This window comes from Ochotona princeps, chromosome 7, assembly GCF_030435755.1.
Source record: "Ochotona princeps isolate mOchPri1 chromosome 7, mOchPri1.hap1, whole genome shotgun sequence".
NCBI lineage: Eukaryota > Metazoa > Chordata > Mammalia > Lagomorpha > Ochotonidae > Ochotona > Ochotona princeps.
The window spans coordinates 281,633-298,973 of NC_080838.1; the positions used below are offsets into that span (position 1 = coordinate 281,633).

At 37.5% G+C, this 17,341-nt stretch overlaps 1 protein-coding gene across 1 annotated transcript in view; it reads right to left on the reverse strand.

Annotated features, from left to right (window-relative positions):
* Window positions 1-17,341, reverse strand: part of LOC131480850 (cTAGE family member 6-like) — a 52,850-nt gene that overhangs the window by 24,510 nt on the left and 10,999 nt on the right. Inside the window, exons 4-5 of the mRNA XM_058667325.1 lie at window positions 12,494-12,554; window positions 11,612-11,647 (exon numbers count right to left, since the gene is read on the reverse strand). Coding sequence (XP_058523308.1) covers window positions 11,612-11,647; window positions 12,494-12,554 — 97 coding nt within the window. The remainder of the gene's footprint in view (window positions 1-11,611; window positions 11,648-12,493; window positions 12,555-17,341) is intronic.

The window sequence follows — 17,341 nt, forward strand, 5'->3', positions numbered from 1 at the left end:
ATTTCAAAGCAACAACTCTCAAAATAATCTTGCTATCATAACAGTCTCCAGAGTTTTGTATATGAATCTGGCACAGAATCAAGATTTAAAAGGCAAAATAAAATGCATATAACAGATAACTTATAGATAACATACTCAAATCAGCATTAGACATTAGCAAAACCATATAGGCATATAGGAGGAATCTAGAGTGATCCTGACAACCTCTTAAAAGGAGATCACATGCACAGAGCAGGGGGGGACCCCAGAGTGGAGCAGGTGGACAGGAGGAGGCTTGTATCCCAACCCTGGAGACTCCTGGATCCTCACCAAGGATTATCAGTACAGGCACCAAGGGCTATATCCCAACTGCCAAGGAGACCACGGGGAATTGGACTGCCCTTGTAGTCAAAGAACTCTGAAGTCATCCACTCCCTTTCGGATCTCCCACATGGGATGGAAGAAGCCCAAATCCTTCCTCACAGGATCTAATGTCATCAGAACAATAGCTGGGAGCCCTGAGCAGTCTGCAGAAACAGAACAGTAAATTCCCTTTGAAACTCAAGAGGGGAGTTTTCTCTGGTCCTTACTTATTTCCAGCTTTGGATCCCCACCCTCTCTTGCAATGACCATCGGGATCACTATGGAGCCATTCCCCCACAAAATTAGAATAGATAGGCATAGAACAACAAGGAAAACTTAGAACCAGACAGGAAATGGTCAGCTTGGACTCACATATATCTTACTAGGTGGGACACAAAGATTAGTTACTCCTCACTAAGGTATTGAAGATTCCTCTGCACACACCTCTTAAAACGGTTCTGTGCCTCAACTGTTGACATATGCCTTGTTAGAGTTATAAGCAAGTCTCAACTATCCTAAAATCCACCAAGTTCAGTAAAATTTATGCTTCAACACTATAAACTACTAAATACTAAAATGAAAATAGATACGAGACAGCTGAATAGTACCCTATAGCCATTTAAAGGTGCATAGCAGCCGGTTGTGAATAAACTAAAATAGAAATGTCAATGAAGAAGTCACAGGATGTGGTTAAGAACCTGCATTTTCTAACATATTGGTTACTCAATACTATGTCAATTAATTCCATAATGTAGTAATTGTTGTTGATGTCATGCTGTGGCTTTTAATTGGTCAGGATGATATTTTGTCAGTTCTGCTTTCAGACCAGAGATGGTCTCCCCAAGAAACTGTCGAATTTTTATATTTTTTTATTTTTTACATTTTATTACTATTGCTATCATTTTATGATACAGCTCCACATTCCCTTACTCCTCCTAATTCCCTCCTCCCCCACCTAGTTCGTCTATATCATTACTAACATATAGTTCTTCATGCTCAGTCATATGTCCATCATTGTGAGCATGGACAATGGCAGAGTCCAGAATCCTACTGTCAACATATAGTAAACAGTTTCATTGTAAGTCCACCTTTGTCTGGAAGCAAAAATGCATACTACACTGCATCCTCACATCTGGATGGGAGTCTCCATTTCACAGCTATTGTACATCCCCTTAAATGAAAAGTCATGATACAAAATCAACAATAGAAAGAAAAATAGAAATTTACAATGCCATGAAGTTAAATGACATGTTACCAGATATGACAGTCTCCATTACACAGCTACTATACATCCCCTTAAGTGAAAAGACACAAAACAAAATCAACGTCAGGGAGAAAAAAGAAATTAACAACACCAAGAAGTTAAATAACAAGCTATTAAATGACTAATGTGTAGCTGAAGAATGAAAATCAAGAACCTTCTTGAAGAAAATGATGCCACTGCATGATCTACGAGTCATTGAATGATTTCATCATAACAAAGTGTTTTGAAGAGATGAAACTAACAGAAAACAACAAAACCCATGTGATACAGTTTCCGCTGATCTTCGTTGAAGTGTGTCTCCTCCAGACAAGAAACAGATGGGTTTTGTTTTTTCATCCAGTCTACTAATCTGTTTGATTGAACTTAAGCCATTTACATTCAGAGTTTAATATACATGGGTGGTACTTTGGTCCTGTCATTTTAGGAATGGGTTGTTCATTGGTTTAGTCTTCTGTTGTCATTTTACAGGATGTTCTTCCCATTTGCCTCTGGTTTTGGTGGGTGTTATTCCTCTTCTCCGTCAAGAGAACATTTTGAAGTATCATTTGTAGGGCAGGTTTGGAAGAGCAAAAATTTTTTTAACTTCTTTACTATGGAAAAATTTTATTTCATTTTCACAGGCAAAAGAAAGTTTTGCTGGATATATTATCATAGGCCGACAGTTTTTTTCTTTTAGAATCTGGAATATGTCACTCCATTCTTTTCTTGCCTGTAGTTTCCTGTGAGAGATCTCCTGTGAGCTTAATTGGCATTCCTTTATAAGTCAATTGATTTTTTCACGTGCACATTTAAGGATCTTTTCCTTATGTTCAATTGAAGATAGCTTGATTATCATATGTCGTGGTGAAGATCGCTTTTAATCAAGCCTATTGTGAGTTCTATGCCCTTCCTGGAACTTGTTTCCCAATTCTTTCTCCAGGTCAGGGAAATTTTCCTTTAGTATTTCATTAAATACATTTGCAAACTCAGTTTTTCTTTCTGCACCTTCTGGGACTCCCATAACTCTTATATTTGTCCTCTTAATAGTGTCTTTCAATTCTTGAATACTTTTTTGGCCTGATCCAGCTCTGCTTCCAGCTTTTTGTTTGCTTCCCCGATGATTGGAAATATCTTCCAATTCTGAGATTCTTTCTTCTCCTTGCTTCATTCTATTCTGGAGACTCTCCACTGTACTTTAAATTTGCTCTACTGTGTTCTTAATTTCTGATATACCAGCCTCAATTTACTTTGTTGCTTCCTTAAATTCTTTGAACTCTTGCATGAGCTTCTCATTTTTGATCAGAATCTTTAAAATGAGTCTTATGGATTTTGTGTCCCCCATTTTCTCGATGTCTTCCTCAGTGAACCCTGAGGTTGGCATAGCGTTTTGCTCCTTTGCAGGGGAGTTTTCGGTAATATTCATTCTGCCTGTCTCTTATTTTGCTCTTGATCATTGCACTTCTGGTTAGCAAAGTCTTCTCCTTCGGACAGGTTTCTAAGCTGTGTCACGCACAGGTCTACAATGTGATTTTAGTTATTGCAGTTGATACATAACTTTTTGCTTGCAGCCACTTGTGCCACAACCTCCAGCGAGTTCCAGGTCTGGGTTCTTATATTAGATTTCCACCGTGGTCTCCATAGCTCCGGCTCCTGGCTCACCATTTTCCTCCTCTTGTGATAGAGTGCTGAGGCTGCACCGTTGTTTCTGAAACCTTTATCCAACTTTCGATTGGAGCAGGTACCAGGATTAGCAAGACACCAGGCGTCCTATAGAGTTAGGTTGTTGGTGGCACTGATCTTGTCAGAACCTGTTGGACATTAGGTCTGGGTGCCACATGGACCTATTTTGGCCGATATCATGCCACAGTCGGTATTACTTTTCCTGCGGGACCAGTGCAATCCACTGAACTCAGTGAGTTCTCATGAGCTCAGCACACGCGCAGTTCACTGTTGTCCCCTGCAGTCCCAAAGCTATTGCCAAAGTGTGCAAAATGGCGCCTGATGTATCACTACTAAAGTTCTTCATCTGCTGGCTGTCAGATCCAAGGGCTACCCACACCTGCCCTGGGTGGAACCCATAGAATGGCACATCATTGCAGTTCACTGAGTCAGAAATGAGTTCACTCCCAGCTCAGCGCATGCTCCATCCTGTCCCCTGCCCTTTCCCCCTTATGCAAAATGGTGCCCAATTCGGCCCTAGGGATCTGACCAGGCTGTGAAATCCACCCTGTTATCACACTGTCTGTCTGGGATCTGCTGCTCTGTCTCTGCTCCTGGTCAAACAGACCAGCAGGACGGACAGGTCTTTGTCTGGGTTCACCTCCTGAGCTCCCAGTGAAAGTCCCTTCCCACCTGGTTGCTGGTGGAGTTCTGACTGCTGGTGGAGTTCAGATTGCCGTGCTGGAATATCAGTCACTGCAACACCACACTGCTGTACCCAGTGCTTTCCTGTGTCTGTCAGTTTCCAGGTACCCCTCTGCTGCTCTGTCCTTTCCTATTTCCTGAAATATGTCCTCTCTGCTTCATCTGATTAAATGTTTTTCCATCCATTTAAATGTGTCCATACCCTATTCTGCCATCTTGATTCTCAAAACTGTTAAATTTATATGGCCAATAAGATGCTGGACTCTACACATGGTACATGCTTGCAATGAAGGAATCATGACTGGATTTTTCTATAATACTGCAACAAGGTGGACGAAGCCACCATGGGGGAGGGTATGGGGAGGGGTTGGGGGAACCCCAAAGTCTTTGAAATTGTGTCATAAAAGAAATGCAATTTAAAAAGATAAAAGAAATGAAATAACATATACAAATACTATTTTTCCACTCCTATATAAAGCAGCATTATATTTGATACGCAGGAGTAAGCCACAATAAACTGGGTTCCAGTTGTTTTAGATTGGTGGTAAATGATGTGGGAATCCCACATGTAGCTCCTCAGCCAGGCACAGTGCTGGCTGCTGCAGGTATGTGAAGTATCAACCAGCAGATGCAAGGTTTCTCTCTCTCTCGCTCTCTCTCTCTCTCTCATGCTGATTTTCAAATAAGTAAATGAATAAATGATTTTATCAGTTTTAAATCTTGAGTTGGCTTCTGGTTCAAATCAGAAAGAAGCAAAATTATACAACACCCAAAGTAAATTCTGCTGGTAGTATAATCAGTGCTGCCTATTTTTGTTAGTGTGCATACTATTTGCAATAATAAGTACTTATAGAGCCCTTAGATTTTAACATAAGCTGCCCATACGCCTTGCAGATACTCATCTTAATGACTAAAGCAGCTCCTGTAGAAGGGTAGCTGATATCTGAGATGCCTAGTACCCAAATGGGAGACCAGGTTGAAGCTTGTGTGCTCTGCCCCAGCCCTGACTATTTCAGCTATCCTAGGAGGAGAAACAGTAGATAGATCTCTGTTCCGGGAGAAGTTCTGTTGCCTTGCAGACTTTTGCAGAATGAACCAGCAGCAAGTTCATCTTCCTTGCTCTCTTTCGATAAATTTCTTTCTCTTTCTCTCAGTAATTCTGTGTTCCCTGGTATCTAACTTTAGACCATAAAAGGAATTAAGAAAATACTTTATCAGTGATAAAATCCTGAAATGTTAAATGGTGTATCAGTACTTCTAAGGATAACACAAGGCAACATTCACGCTAGATTATAACAAAACACTTTCATCAGTCAACCAATACTTACTATGTTACAGGTTTGCTTTAGTTGTGATTCATTTAATATAGTATTATTGACTTATTAACATTGGGCTCAGAGTCAATAGCCCTGTAATTAACGCCAAAACAAAATTTATCTGACACAAATACATCCTCTTTAAAAAAACATAGTATCATTCTTACACTTAGGAGCAGTGGAAGACATTTCTGTACTATGCTTGGGGATTATAGTAAGTAGCTAATTAACTAACAACCACCGAAATGTGGCACAATACATACTGTGTATTAGACACTTGTTTATACAATGAGAACTGAAACTTATTTTGCCTTGCTGAATCTCAGCTGGAAATATATGCTTAATAAATTACTAGTTAGCACTGATGTTATATTACAAATGTTAGCAAGCAGGAAATTTTTTAAAACAGAAACTAAAAATTAGCCTGGAATACCCTTCATTAATTTACTAATTAATTTACTAATGAAGTATCAAATTGTATTTTATTTCCCTTTATGATGAAAACCATGAGCTACAGAAATATTTCATAATTGAAATCTCTGAGGCTGGCACGGTGGTATAGTATGTTAAGCCTCTGCCTGTGACACCAGCATTCCATATGGGTGCTTGTTTGAGACCTGGCTATTTCCAGGTCTCCAATAAAGCTCCCTGCTAATACAGCCTGGAAAACAGCACAAGAGTGTTTAGGTAGCTGGGTCCCTGTACCCAACTGGAGCTCTGAAAGAAGCTCTCGGTTTCTGGCTTCAGTCTCACATGTATTCAGGCTTGCATAGCTTTAGACACAGACAAAACAGGAGAACACCATTCTCTCATAAAGTTTACCTTAAAAGTGAAAAGGCTTTTAACAAACATTCACAGGACAGTAAGGACAACAAACAAAAATAATAAGGGCTATGAAAAATATAAAGGATAGAACAGGGAAAGGGGTTTCACATAATGTTTTAATTATAATTATGTAGCCAGGGAATGATTCTTTGAAGACAACAATGAAAACAGGAAGATCTCATGAAGCTATTGGAATGACTCAGGTATAAGTGGTAATGGATTACACCAGAATAATAGTAGGCAGCTTGGAGAAAAACAGTCTGTAAATCAATCAAGTGGAAAAAAAATCTTTGCACAATATACAACAGATAGTGGAATAATATCCAAGATTTACAGAGAGCATCAGATACTCAAACAACAGCCAAACAAACAACTCCATTAAGAAATGGATGAAGGACATGAGCAGGAATTTGTCAAAAGGAAAAATTCAAATGGCTGGCAGACATATGAAAAAGCGCTCAGGCACCATAGCCATTAGAGAAAAGCAAATACAAACAGTACTGAGGTCCCACCTCACTCCAGTGAGAAAGACCTACACACAGAAATCTACTAATACCACCACTCATAAGAATGAGGGAGAAGGGCACACCTGCTCCATTTTGGTGGGGAGAGTACCTTGTAAAGCCACTATGGAAATCAGTATGGAGAGTGCTTTGGCAAGTGGAAACTGATCTGCCATATGATTGAGGTATCCCACTTCTGAGAATATATCCACATGAATTGAAATCGGAATATGAGAAAGTGACCTGCATACCTATATTTACAGCAGCACAATCCATGATAGCAAAGAAATGGAAACAATCCAGATACCCTTTGAAAGTGGAATTGGTTATACAAAACAAAAACAATGTGGTGCATCTACTTTTTGGATGTAGTTTCCCCCAAAATAAATAATATATTTTCTCTGATGAGAAAAACTCACACAAAATACAAAAAGAATAGAAATATGGGTAAAAAGTATAGACATATATTCCAATAGATGAATTTGAAAATGGAGGATGGCACACCAGTAATGTAAGATATGTTTTGGTTTGCATCTCTACTCCCAACTGAAAGGAGGACTCCAAGTAAGGCTGTCAAGTACACCGTGACAGTCTGATACTAGATTCTATATCATTAGTTATACCTACAACCCCATTATACACTTCAACAACAAATGACGCACTCACGGCTGTTGCTAAAGAGTAATACTATTGTAATAATATAGGAGAAAATGGTATGGGGGAGAATGAGGAGAGAGGAAGGAGAGCGGCACTGGGAATCTCCAAATAAACACATAAAAAGAGGGCAGAGACCATAAAAATGGTCAAAATACATTTATAAAATGAGTAAAAATGTTATTATTTGCCTCCCTGAATTCAATCTTCCATTTTCAAAGTAGAAAGGCTAATGATTAATGATAGCTCATTGATGGTGGAGGCAGGATCAAATCATATCATCTAGAAGCTAGTTGCACCTAAAGAAAGGTTGTAGGTCCCTGAATGGTTGCCAAGAGAAGGCAGATCTCTAGAGAGAGAAAGTTATAGAAGCAGAGTATGTTTCCAGTCTCTCTCTGATTCCTGACCCACTCCATGATAAATGGTCTCTACACTGTTCTCCACCCTCACCAAGCCAGAGGCCACTCAATTTTGAATACTGTACTTCCATCCCATTAGGCAAAAGAAATCTTCCTTAATAAGAAGTTCCTCTCTAGCATTTAAAATGTCATAAAGAGTTTATTAATACAGGATAGAAAAACTGAACTCTAGTATAGCTTGAGGAGTCACCCTGACAAACTAGACAAATGAATATTTAACTAAGACATAGAATACCTGAGCAGGAGCAATTAGCACAAAGGAGAGGTGTCAGCTTTATACATATTAGAGATGGATGCATGCAAAATTAAATGGAACTGAATCCCCTGACCCAGTCAGATAGCATCAATTGTGATCTAATTTAAGGTGATCAGACAGTAAGTATTCACATGAAAATGATTACACAAGCCTTTGTGTAATAGATTAGAATGTCAAATATTACTTTCAATACTTTCTTGAGGAAAGTGTTTAAGATCAAATAATATTTTATAAATGAATCATGAATTGTGAATGTCTAGTAATCACAGAAACAGAATATGAAATATACACTTAGGCTTTGGAGTCTAGTTTTCTTGCCATCCAGTGCAGCTTGTCCTATACTCTTTGTCACTGATGACATTTTGTTTCACTTTCTTTATACATTTATTACTTAAGTTTTTCCTGAAGCTTCTGAATTTTTGCCTTTTTCACTGCAAAGATACTTGTTCAGTCTGGAGATTTAAGCATGTTTCTCAATTAGTAATCCTAGAATAAATGACTAGCTTAGTCCATATTAAATACTGAAAAACATAAAAGTATACATAAAAATCAATGAAGTTTCTTTCAACTTATATGTCAGGTAATCTAAGCATTTAAAAAATGTAAATACTTTACAATGAAAAAATGCTGGAATCACTGAAATTTCATTATTTAGCCTATAATATTATCTAATTAAGTAACAATAAAAGAGCTAAAAGTTGTTAAGTGTTACCATTAAGAAACTTACCTTTTTCTTTTACAAACATACTCTTTCTTTAAGTCATGGAGTTCTCTCTCGGCAAACCGAGCTGCCCACTGAAAAATAACAAAAGATGGAGAAACATGCAGACAAATGTTAGATGAAAATGAGCATGAACATCCTACAGCATACAAATATCGCTGTCAATGTATGCATCCCCTGAAACGAAATGCAAATAAAACATTTTGAGTTGAAGGATCTTTTGGAAAAGGAAATATTTCAGGTAAGCAGATGACATGGGCCTAAAACTGGAGATGACTTGTGCACTTGCCAATGAATGCTGCTCTCTGATGTGAGATGGAGGACTGTTCGATCAGTCAAGTAATATGCTAAGGGCAATGTGGGAGGATGCAAGCTTCAGGCAATGGCAACAGAGACTCAGAATCATTACACATGGCAGCTTTGTATATTAGCCTCAAGGCGATCATCTCTACAGAAAATTCACTATGATTCTGTGAAACCATAAAGGTCTAAAACAGTTTTGCAGCATAAGGTTAAATGCTATTTTAAAAAGTAGATGAAATTATCAATGCATGTTGTACTTCCAGTAAGTTCATGGTGCCACATAAATCATATCCCATTTTATTCAGTACGAGGTAAAGATAAAATCAAATGTTACAGAGAACAAAGCTTGCACAACCAAGTGAATATCAACAGCATGCAATAATCACAACCATTTATGTGGAAAGGTTAACCTCATTCTGAGAGATCTCCAGATCATTTGCACAATCATTTTGTGAGACTTTGGACTGGGAAAACCATATGATTCACTAGGCTTATCACATAAGTATAGTTAAAGTCATTTAATTTATAATTTATTACAAATAAAAAGAAGTTAATCTGCATTTTTAAAAAATAAAAGTAATTACTCTGGTACTTATTAAAAAGTGAACTGCATGGTAGAAACAGCTTGCAGAAATAAACCACATAAATATTTACAAAATGAATCACTTATTTTTAAACCTTGCCATCATATAAAAATACATGTGTAAATATTATTCCTACATGTAATGATATAACAAGTTTTTACTAAGAAATCATGCCAAAGATAATTACTAAAATAAACTACTGAACTATTGATATGTAGAACCAAAATTATTTGAAATTACAAGGGAAAGAATGAAAAATGAACAGATTGAACATGACTTTTTAAAATAAATTATGAAATATTTGTTTAAAAAATACCTGTAACACATTAAGAAATAAGGCTACACAGTTGGGCTCCTTGCCATGGTCCATGCCTACAATGATGGACATATGGCTGTTTATGTATTACGTGTTACAGTAATAATATAGGGGAACTCAGTAGGGGAAGGGGACTTGGGAAAGGGGTAAGGGAAATCTCAGGGCCTATGGAATTGTAGCATAAAATGATATAAAAACGGTTTTAGAAAGGCAAAAATACACCTGTAACACATTAAGAAATAAGGCTACAAAGATAGGATATAATGTACTCCACTTTTTGTGAAATGTTCATATGAGCTTTTAGTAATCCTCATGGCACCACAGGACTAGAGACAACATGCATATTAGAGAACTTGGTTCAAGTCACAGCTACTCTAAGTTTCATTCAGAGCTTCCTGCCAATGTGTTCTAGAGGCAAGGAGTGATGGCTCATTGCAACCACAATAGGAGATTGCATGGGGAGTTCCTAGATCCTGGATACAATCAGATATAGACACATTTTGTGGCCATTTTGGACAGTTAACCAGCCAAGCCGATGCAAGAATGCTCAATGTCTTTCTCTGCATCCCCCTCTATCATTCAAATAAGTAAACAAATCTTAGAAATATTTTCAGAATGTGTGTAAATGCATGCTTTGTACATCATCTGAATTTGGGTTGCCATATTTATTTTTGTGAGGAGGCAGATCGATGGAATAAACTCCTTATACTCTGCTTCACTTCCCAAATCCAACATGAGCTGGAACTGGGCCAGGGCAAAGATGGAAGTAAGGAAATTGAAGGAACAGTTCAACAGAAATACCCTGTATGTGATGCAGGCATTCTAACTGGCATCCAAAATGCTAGGTCAAATAACTGCCCTGATCTGAACTTTCAGTAAGTATATGCTATTTGTAGTGGATGTGACAAATACTGCTTCATTGAAATCTAGATGGCACACTTTCTGTATCTTTTAACTTAAAGTAAAACTTACTAAATAATAAATTCAATGCAAAGTGACAGAAAATGCACAAGACTTAGGCTCTGAAAGATCAGGATTGCAATCTCTACTTTTCACTTCCTAGTCATGTGACCTTGGGCTGTTGTCTCATCTATAAAATCTGTAATAATAAAATCTACTTCACAGTTATTAAGTGGACTTAATGGACGTTATTTCACACTATTTTCAAGTACAGTGCCTAGAACATTAAAAGGCGCAAAAGTAGCCTCCCCCACCTCTCTGTGTCAGGGACTCCCCGAAAGACACCTCATAACCTCATGCAGTTCCTCTGCAGCACAGACCAGTGTTCACAATCATCCACTTCTTAATATGTAGTGAGTACCTCAACAAATATTTAAAGACCTCTGAATTTTAGAACTAGAAGGGGCTTAGTTAACTTAGCGCTTTATCCACCCCATTGTTTACAAACGATTAAAATGATTCAGAGAACTTTGTTTCTTCATAAATAACAAGGGGTAATCCAATGCCCCCAAAATGTGAATCTGTGACCATGATCTTTGTATATGCACATCACATCCTTCTGACCCTTGCGGACAGTATAGGTTCCTTTCGAAATAGCAACGTGCTAAAACTAGACTGTATGGATTGGTCAATGTGTTAATTCTCACAAGAAGGGTAATTCCACTTTTGGTGCAATTAGAATAAAGTGATTCTTTTACACAGTAATTTATTTTCTTCAATTTAGTTGCTCAGCATTATCTTCTAGAAATAAAATCATAACTTGATTTATAAAAGGTAAAAAGTTGTATGGGAATTTGATACTTACCCAATTGTCATTTGCATTTTTCTTCAAATAAATAATCTGAAAAACAGAATATTTTAAATGTATACTTTTCTTGTATAAAAACATACCTATCATTTGCTTAGGAAATAACTCAAGTCAAAACTATTCCAAATATCACTAACATCAGTAACAACAATATTGTGCAAATTTTCATGTACACATCACGTATTATAGGCATATGTGAAGACAATTAAAATATAATTAGTACACTTCCACTTTAGGTTCTTTGGTCAATAATTTTCATTTGTGAAATCTAATGTACTTTTACAATAAAGCAGGAGACATGATACCTAAGAATTCTTGTGTCAAGCTCTTTGAAATTCTGAAACTGTTGAAATGTCTTAGCCACATGTGACATTCTAAACAAAAGTGTACAACTGATGGAGCAATTCATTTTCTCTTTTGATTCAACACTCAGGTGCTTGCACACAGGTACACAATACCTAAACATGATTATAATGAATGACACATGCATGCATGTGTGTGCACACACATACCTGTACTTGGTAATAAAGAATGGTGCATGCGTGCACATGTGCACACACACATACACATACTCCTGTACCTGATAGTAAAGAGTGGTACATGCATGCATGTATGCACACACATATGTATACCTGGTAATAATGAATGCTACACAGAAACACACACACACCTGCAGCTGGTAATAAAGAATGATACACACATGCACGTGTGCACACACACACTGTACCTGTTTATAATGAATGGTACACACATGCATGTACACACACACAGAGACACACACCTGTACCTGGTAATAATGAATGGTACACACATGAACACACACACACCTGTACCTGGTAATAATGAATGGTACACACATGTGCATGCACACACACATACCTGAAATTGAAAATAATCAATTGTTCTTTCCAATTCTTGTTCAAGGTCTTTGACTCTCCATCTATGAAAAAAAATTATTTTTACATTAATGTATAAGCACAATACCTTGGGCACTCATAAAACATTATTTACATCAAGAGTTTTCTATTCCTAGCAAAAAACTCCCAAAACTATATATATTGAAAAATAAACATGAGGAATTATCACGTTCTCCAAAAAAACATGATCTGATGTTAATATTCTAGTATTTAGGCACTCCTGAAACAAAGGTCATCCCAAGATTTGGACTGTGTGTATATCTGCTTTAAGTCTGATCAAGGGAGGCTTATTTGGACATCTGAAATCTTCATGTGATCATAGAAAATTAATGTCCTCTATTTGACAAATGTTATTCATTACCTTTGCAAGATTAAAATGATGGGGACAGCACTGTGACGAGGTGGTCAAAGGCTGCTATGCTACTGAATCACCCACATCTCGCATGGGCACTCATTTGAGTTTCACCTGCCCCACATTATCAAGCTACCTGCTAACGTGCCTGGGAGCGTAGAGAAAGATGGTTTACGTGTTTGGGCCCATGTAGGAGATCCTCAGGAAGCTTCTGGCTCCTTGTTTCGGACTGTCCCACCCACAGCTGTGGTCATTGAGAATGAGCCAGCAGGTAAAAGACTCATTCATTCATCCTTTCTCTAATTGTTCCTTGCTCCATGTTTCTCCTCATTTGTGTTCACTGCCTTTCAAATACATGAATCAATTAAAAAAGACTATCAAGCTAAATCTTTCAGATAAAATCCAACTTTGCTTTTTGTGTCATGCACAACTATTCACATAGAGCTGAATCTTGCCTTTTGTCTATAGCTTTTACATTATTTCCTTGGGTCAACTGAAGAAAGATCCAAGGTTAAAGCTAGACTTAAAATCTTGTAAACAAAGCGGACTCCGTGGCATAATGGGATAAGTCTCCCTCTGAGGCACCATAATCTCATAATCTCATATAGGCCACTCATTCAGATTACAGGAGCTCTATTTCTGGTCATGTGGCCAAGCCAATCTAACTTTTGTCTGTCTTTCTGTACCTCTAACTTTCAAATAAAATAAATAAATGAAAAGAGACTTTTAAACAGCCTAGTGTGATGGCTAAATCTTCACCTTGCAAATCATAGGGATCCTATATGGGCAGCAGTTCCTATCTCAGCTGCTCCACTTCCCACCCAGCTCTCTACCTGTGGCCTGGAAAAGAAGGGTAGCTCAAAGCCTTGGGACCCTACAACCATGTGGAAGACTCAGAAAGCTCCTGGTTTTGGATCAGCTCAGCTCCGGCTATTGCAGCTACTTGAGTGAACCAGCTGATGAAAGATCTTTACTCTTTGTATCTCCTCTCTGTAAATCTGCCTTTCCAAGAAAATTGAATAAATTTTTAAAAATTTCATATACCTATCCAAATAATGTTAACTGATTGTGCATTTTCTCTGATTTTTCTGGTACTGAGCTTTTAGCTACTCTCCAACTCACAAAAGAAAAAGCATTTAATACCGGTAACTGTTGACTGCTGCCGTTTCACAGTTAAGATTATCAGCCACTTTGAAAATATGATCTTCTTTCTTTAGTTGGCAATTTTCTTCTACCAGCAATTTCCTTAAGCAAAATATTACACATTTCCCTTAATATGCATCATAAAACAATTTTATTGAATTTTATTGCTTAACTATATCAAAATTGGTGATTCCCAAAAGTATTTCCATACTTATCATTACAAACACGGCATAAAACTGCTATATAAACATAGTATTTAACATTATAAACTCAAATTTTAATGCAAACCATCTAAAATACTACTGCTATCACAACAGATGCCAAGGTTTTGTGTAGGAATTTCACATAGAAATTAATTTAAAAGGTGCAAAAATGAAATTATGAGAACACGTAACATTTATCCAGACTTCCCATATAAAGCAACATTATATTTGTTACACAGGAGTAAGTCACAATAAACCATGTTTAAGTCATTTTAGATTGGTGGTTAATGATGTGGGAATCCCTCATGCAGCTCCTCAGCCAGGCACAGTCCTGGCTGCTGCAGGTATGTGAAGTATCAACCAGCAGATGCAAGGTCCCTCTCCCTCGCTCTAATGCTGATTTTCAAATAAGATTTAACCAGCAAGATACCATTCAAAATAACAGAGAAAAGTATGAAATATCTGGGAATAAATCTAACCAAAAATGTAAGAGACCTATTTGAAGAAAACTACAAACTACTGAAAAAAGAAATTGAACAAGACCTCAAAAGATAGAGTAACATCCCATGCTCCTGGATAGGTAAAATCAATATCATTAAAATGTCTATACTGCCAAAAGCAATATATACATTCAACGCAATCCCAATCAAAATGCCCAAAACATTCTTCACAGATCTGGAAACAATGATCCAAAGGTTCATCTGGAAACACAAAAAACCACAAATAGCCAGAACCATCCTGAAGACCAGGAAATTAGCAGGGGGAATCACAGTCCCGGACCTCTGGACATACTATAGGGCAGTGGTTATCAAAACAGCCTGGTACTGGCACAAAGATAGAGAGGAAGATCAATGGAGCAGAATAGAAACAACAGAAGGGAACCCAAACAGGTACAGCCAAATAATCTTTGACAAAAAGACAAATGACAACCCAGGCAAATGGGAAGTTCTGCTCAATAAATGCTGTTGGGACAACTGGTTAATAGCCTGCAGAAACAAAAAGATAGATCCACATCTCTTACCATACACTAAGATCAGATCTAAATGGATAACAGATCTAAACCTACATCCAGAAACCTTCAAACTTTTGGAAGAAAATGTTGGAAACACACTGCAACACTTAGGGGTAGGCCCTCACTTCCTAAAAAAGACTCCAAATGCAGTAGAAATCGAGACCAAAATAAACAATTGGGACCTCATCAAACTAAGAAGCTTCTGTACAGCTAGAGAAACAATCAACAAAGTAAAAAGGCAACCCACAGAATGGGAGAAAATCTTCGCACATGACGTAGGTGATAGAGGGCTAATCTCCAGAATATAAAAAGAGCTACAAAACAACCAAAATGTCAAAACAAACAAGCCACTCAAGAAATGGGCACGGGAAATGGGCAAACACTTCACAAAGGAACAAACCCAAATGGCAAATAAACATATGAAAAAATGCTCAAGTTCCTTGGCAATAAGGGAAATCCAAATTAAAACATCAATGAGGTACCACCTAATGCCAGTAAGACTGGCCCACATGAATAAAAGCACCAACAACACTTGTTGGCGAGGTTGCGGGGAAAAGGGATCCCTACTCCACTGCTGGTGGGGCTGCAGGCTGGTACAGCCTCTATGGAAATCAGTATGGAGAATATTCAAACAACTCAAATTCAACATACCGTATGATCCAGCAATAGCACTCCTAGGAATATATCCAGAACACTTGTTTTATGAGAAACCAACATGCACTCCTATGTTCATAGCAGCACAATCAGTAATTGCAAAAACATGGAAGCAACCAAAATGCCCATCAACAGAGGATTGGATAAGAAAGCTATGGTTCATCTACTCCATGGAATACTACTCGGCTATTAAAAAAAAACAAAATACAGTTCTTTGTGGCCAAATGGGCCAAACTGGAAACCATAATGCTAAGGGAAATGAGCCAATCCCAAAAGGTTAAATACCACGTTTGCCTTAATTTAAGATGATATGATGTTATGTATAACATGTTATGTTATGAATGTTATATGTTGTGTATAAACCAAAATTGAAATGTCAATGAGGTGGTCACAGAAGGTGGCTAGGAACTCGCATTTGCTTTTAACATATTGGTTACTCATTACTATGTCAATTAATTCCATAATGATGTAAATTTTTGCTGATGGTATGTTGGAGCTTTTAATTGACTGGGATGATACTCTGCTGGCTCTACCTTCAGACCAGAGAGGGTATACCTAAGAAGTCGTTGAACTTGACTAGACAATAAGATGCTGGACTCTATGTTTAGTATATGCTTGCAATGGGGGAATCTCAACTGAACTTGAGCTGTGGTTATGCAACAAGGTGGAGGAATCCACCATGGTGGGAGGGTTTGGGGAGGGGTGGGGAGAACCCAAGTACCTATGAAACTGTGTCACATAATACAATGTAATTAATGAATTAAAAATAATAATTTTTAAAAATCAACTAAAAAAAAAAGAAAATGAATCATTTTATATCAGTTTTAAATCCTGAGTTGGCTTCTGGGTCTGATCAGAAAGTAACAAAATGATACTGTACCCAAAGTTAATTATGTTTGTAGTATCATCAGTAATATTTTTATTAGTGTGCATACTTCTTGCAATGATAAGTGGCTTTTGAAGCCCTGAGATTGTACCAAAATCTATCCTTAGGCCTTACATGTAATGATCTTGCTTAAAGACTGAAACAGCACTACAAAAATACAACAATCCATTAAACAATATATATATATTATGTTGTTTAATTCATATATATATATGAATGCAAGAATCTAAGTCAGGTCTTGTATCATGATAAATGCAGATAATTTTTTTTCTTTATATACATTTTATTTTTTATTTTGTTTACACAGTTGATTAGGGTGGGAAGTGTCCTGGGTTAGGGGAAAGTAGATGAGACCATCGTTTCAAATTTCTTCTACTTTCTGTGTCTTGGAAAACAGGGAATGGGAGGGGAGCAACACCCAGACTCTCAACTGCTTCAGTACCTGCGGATAGGGAATGGCCCTCCAATGCCATCCTAGGGTCCCCAGTGTGGCACAGGCTCCAAGGATTCTGCTCCCTATTTATTCAGGAAATGCCAATAAAAACCACATTACCATTCCA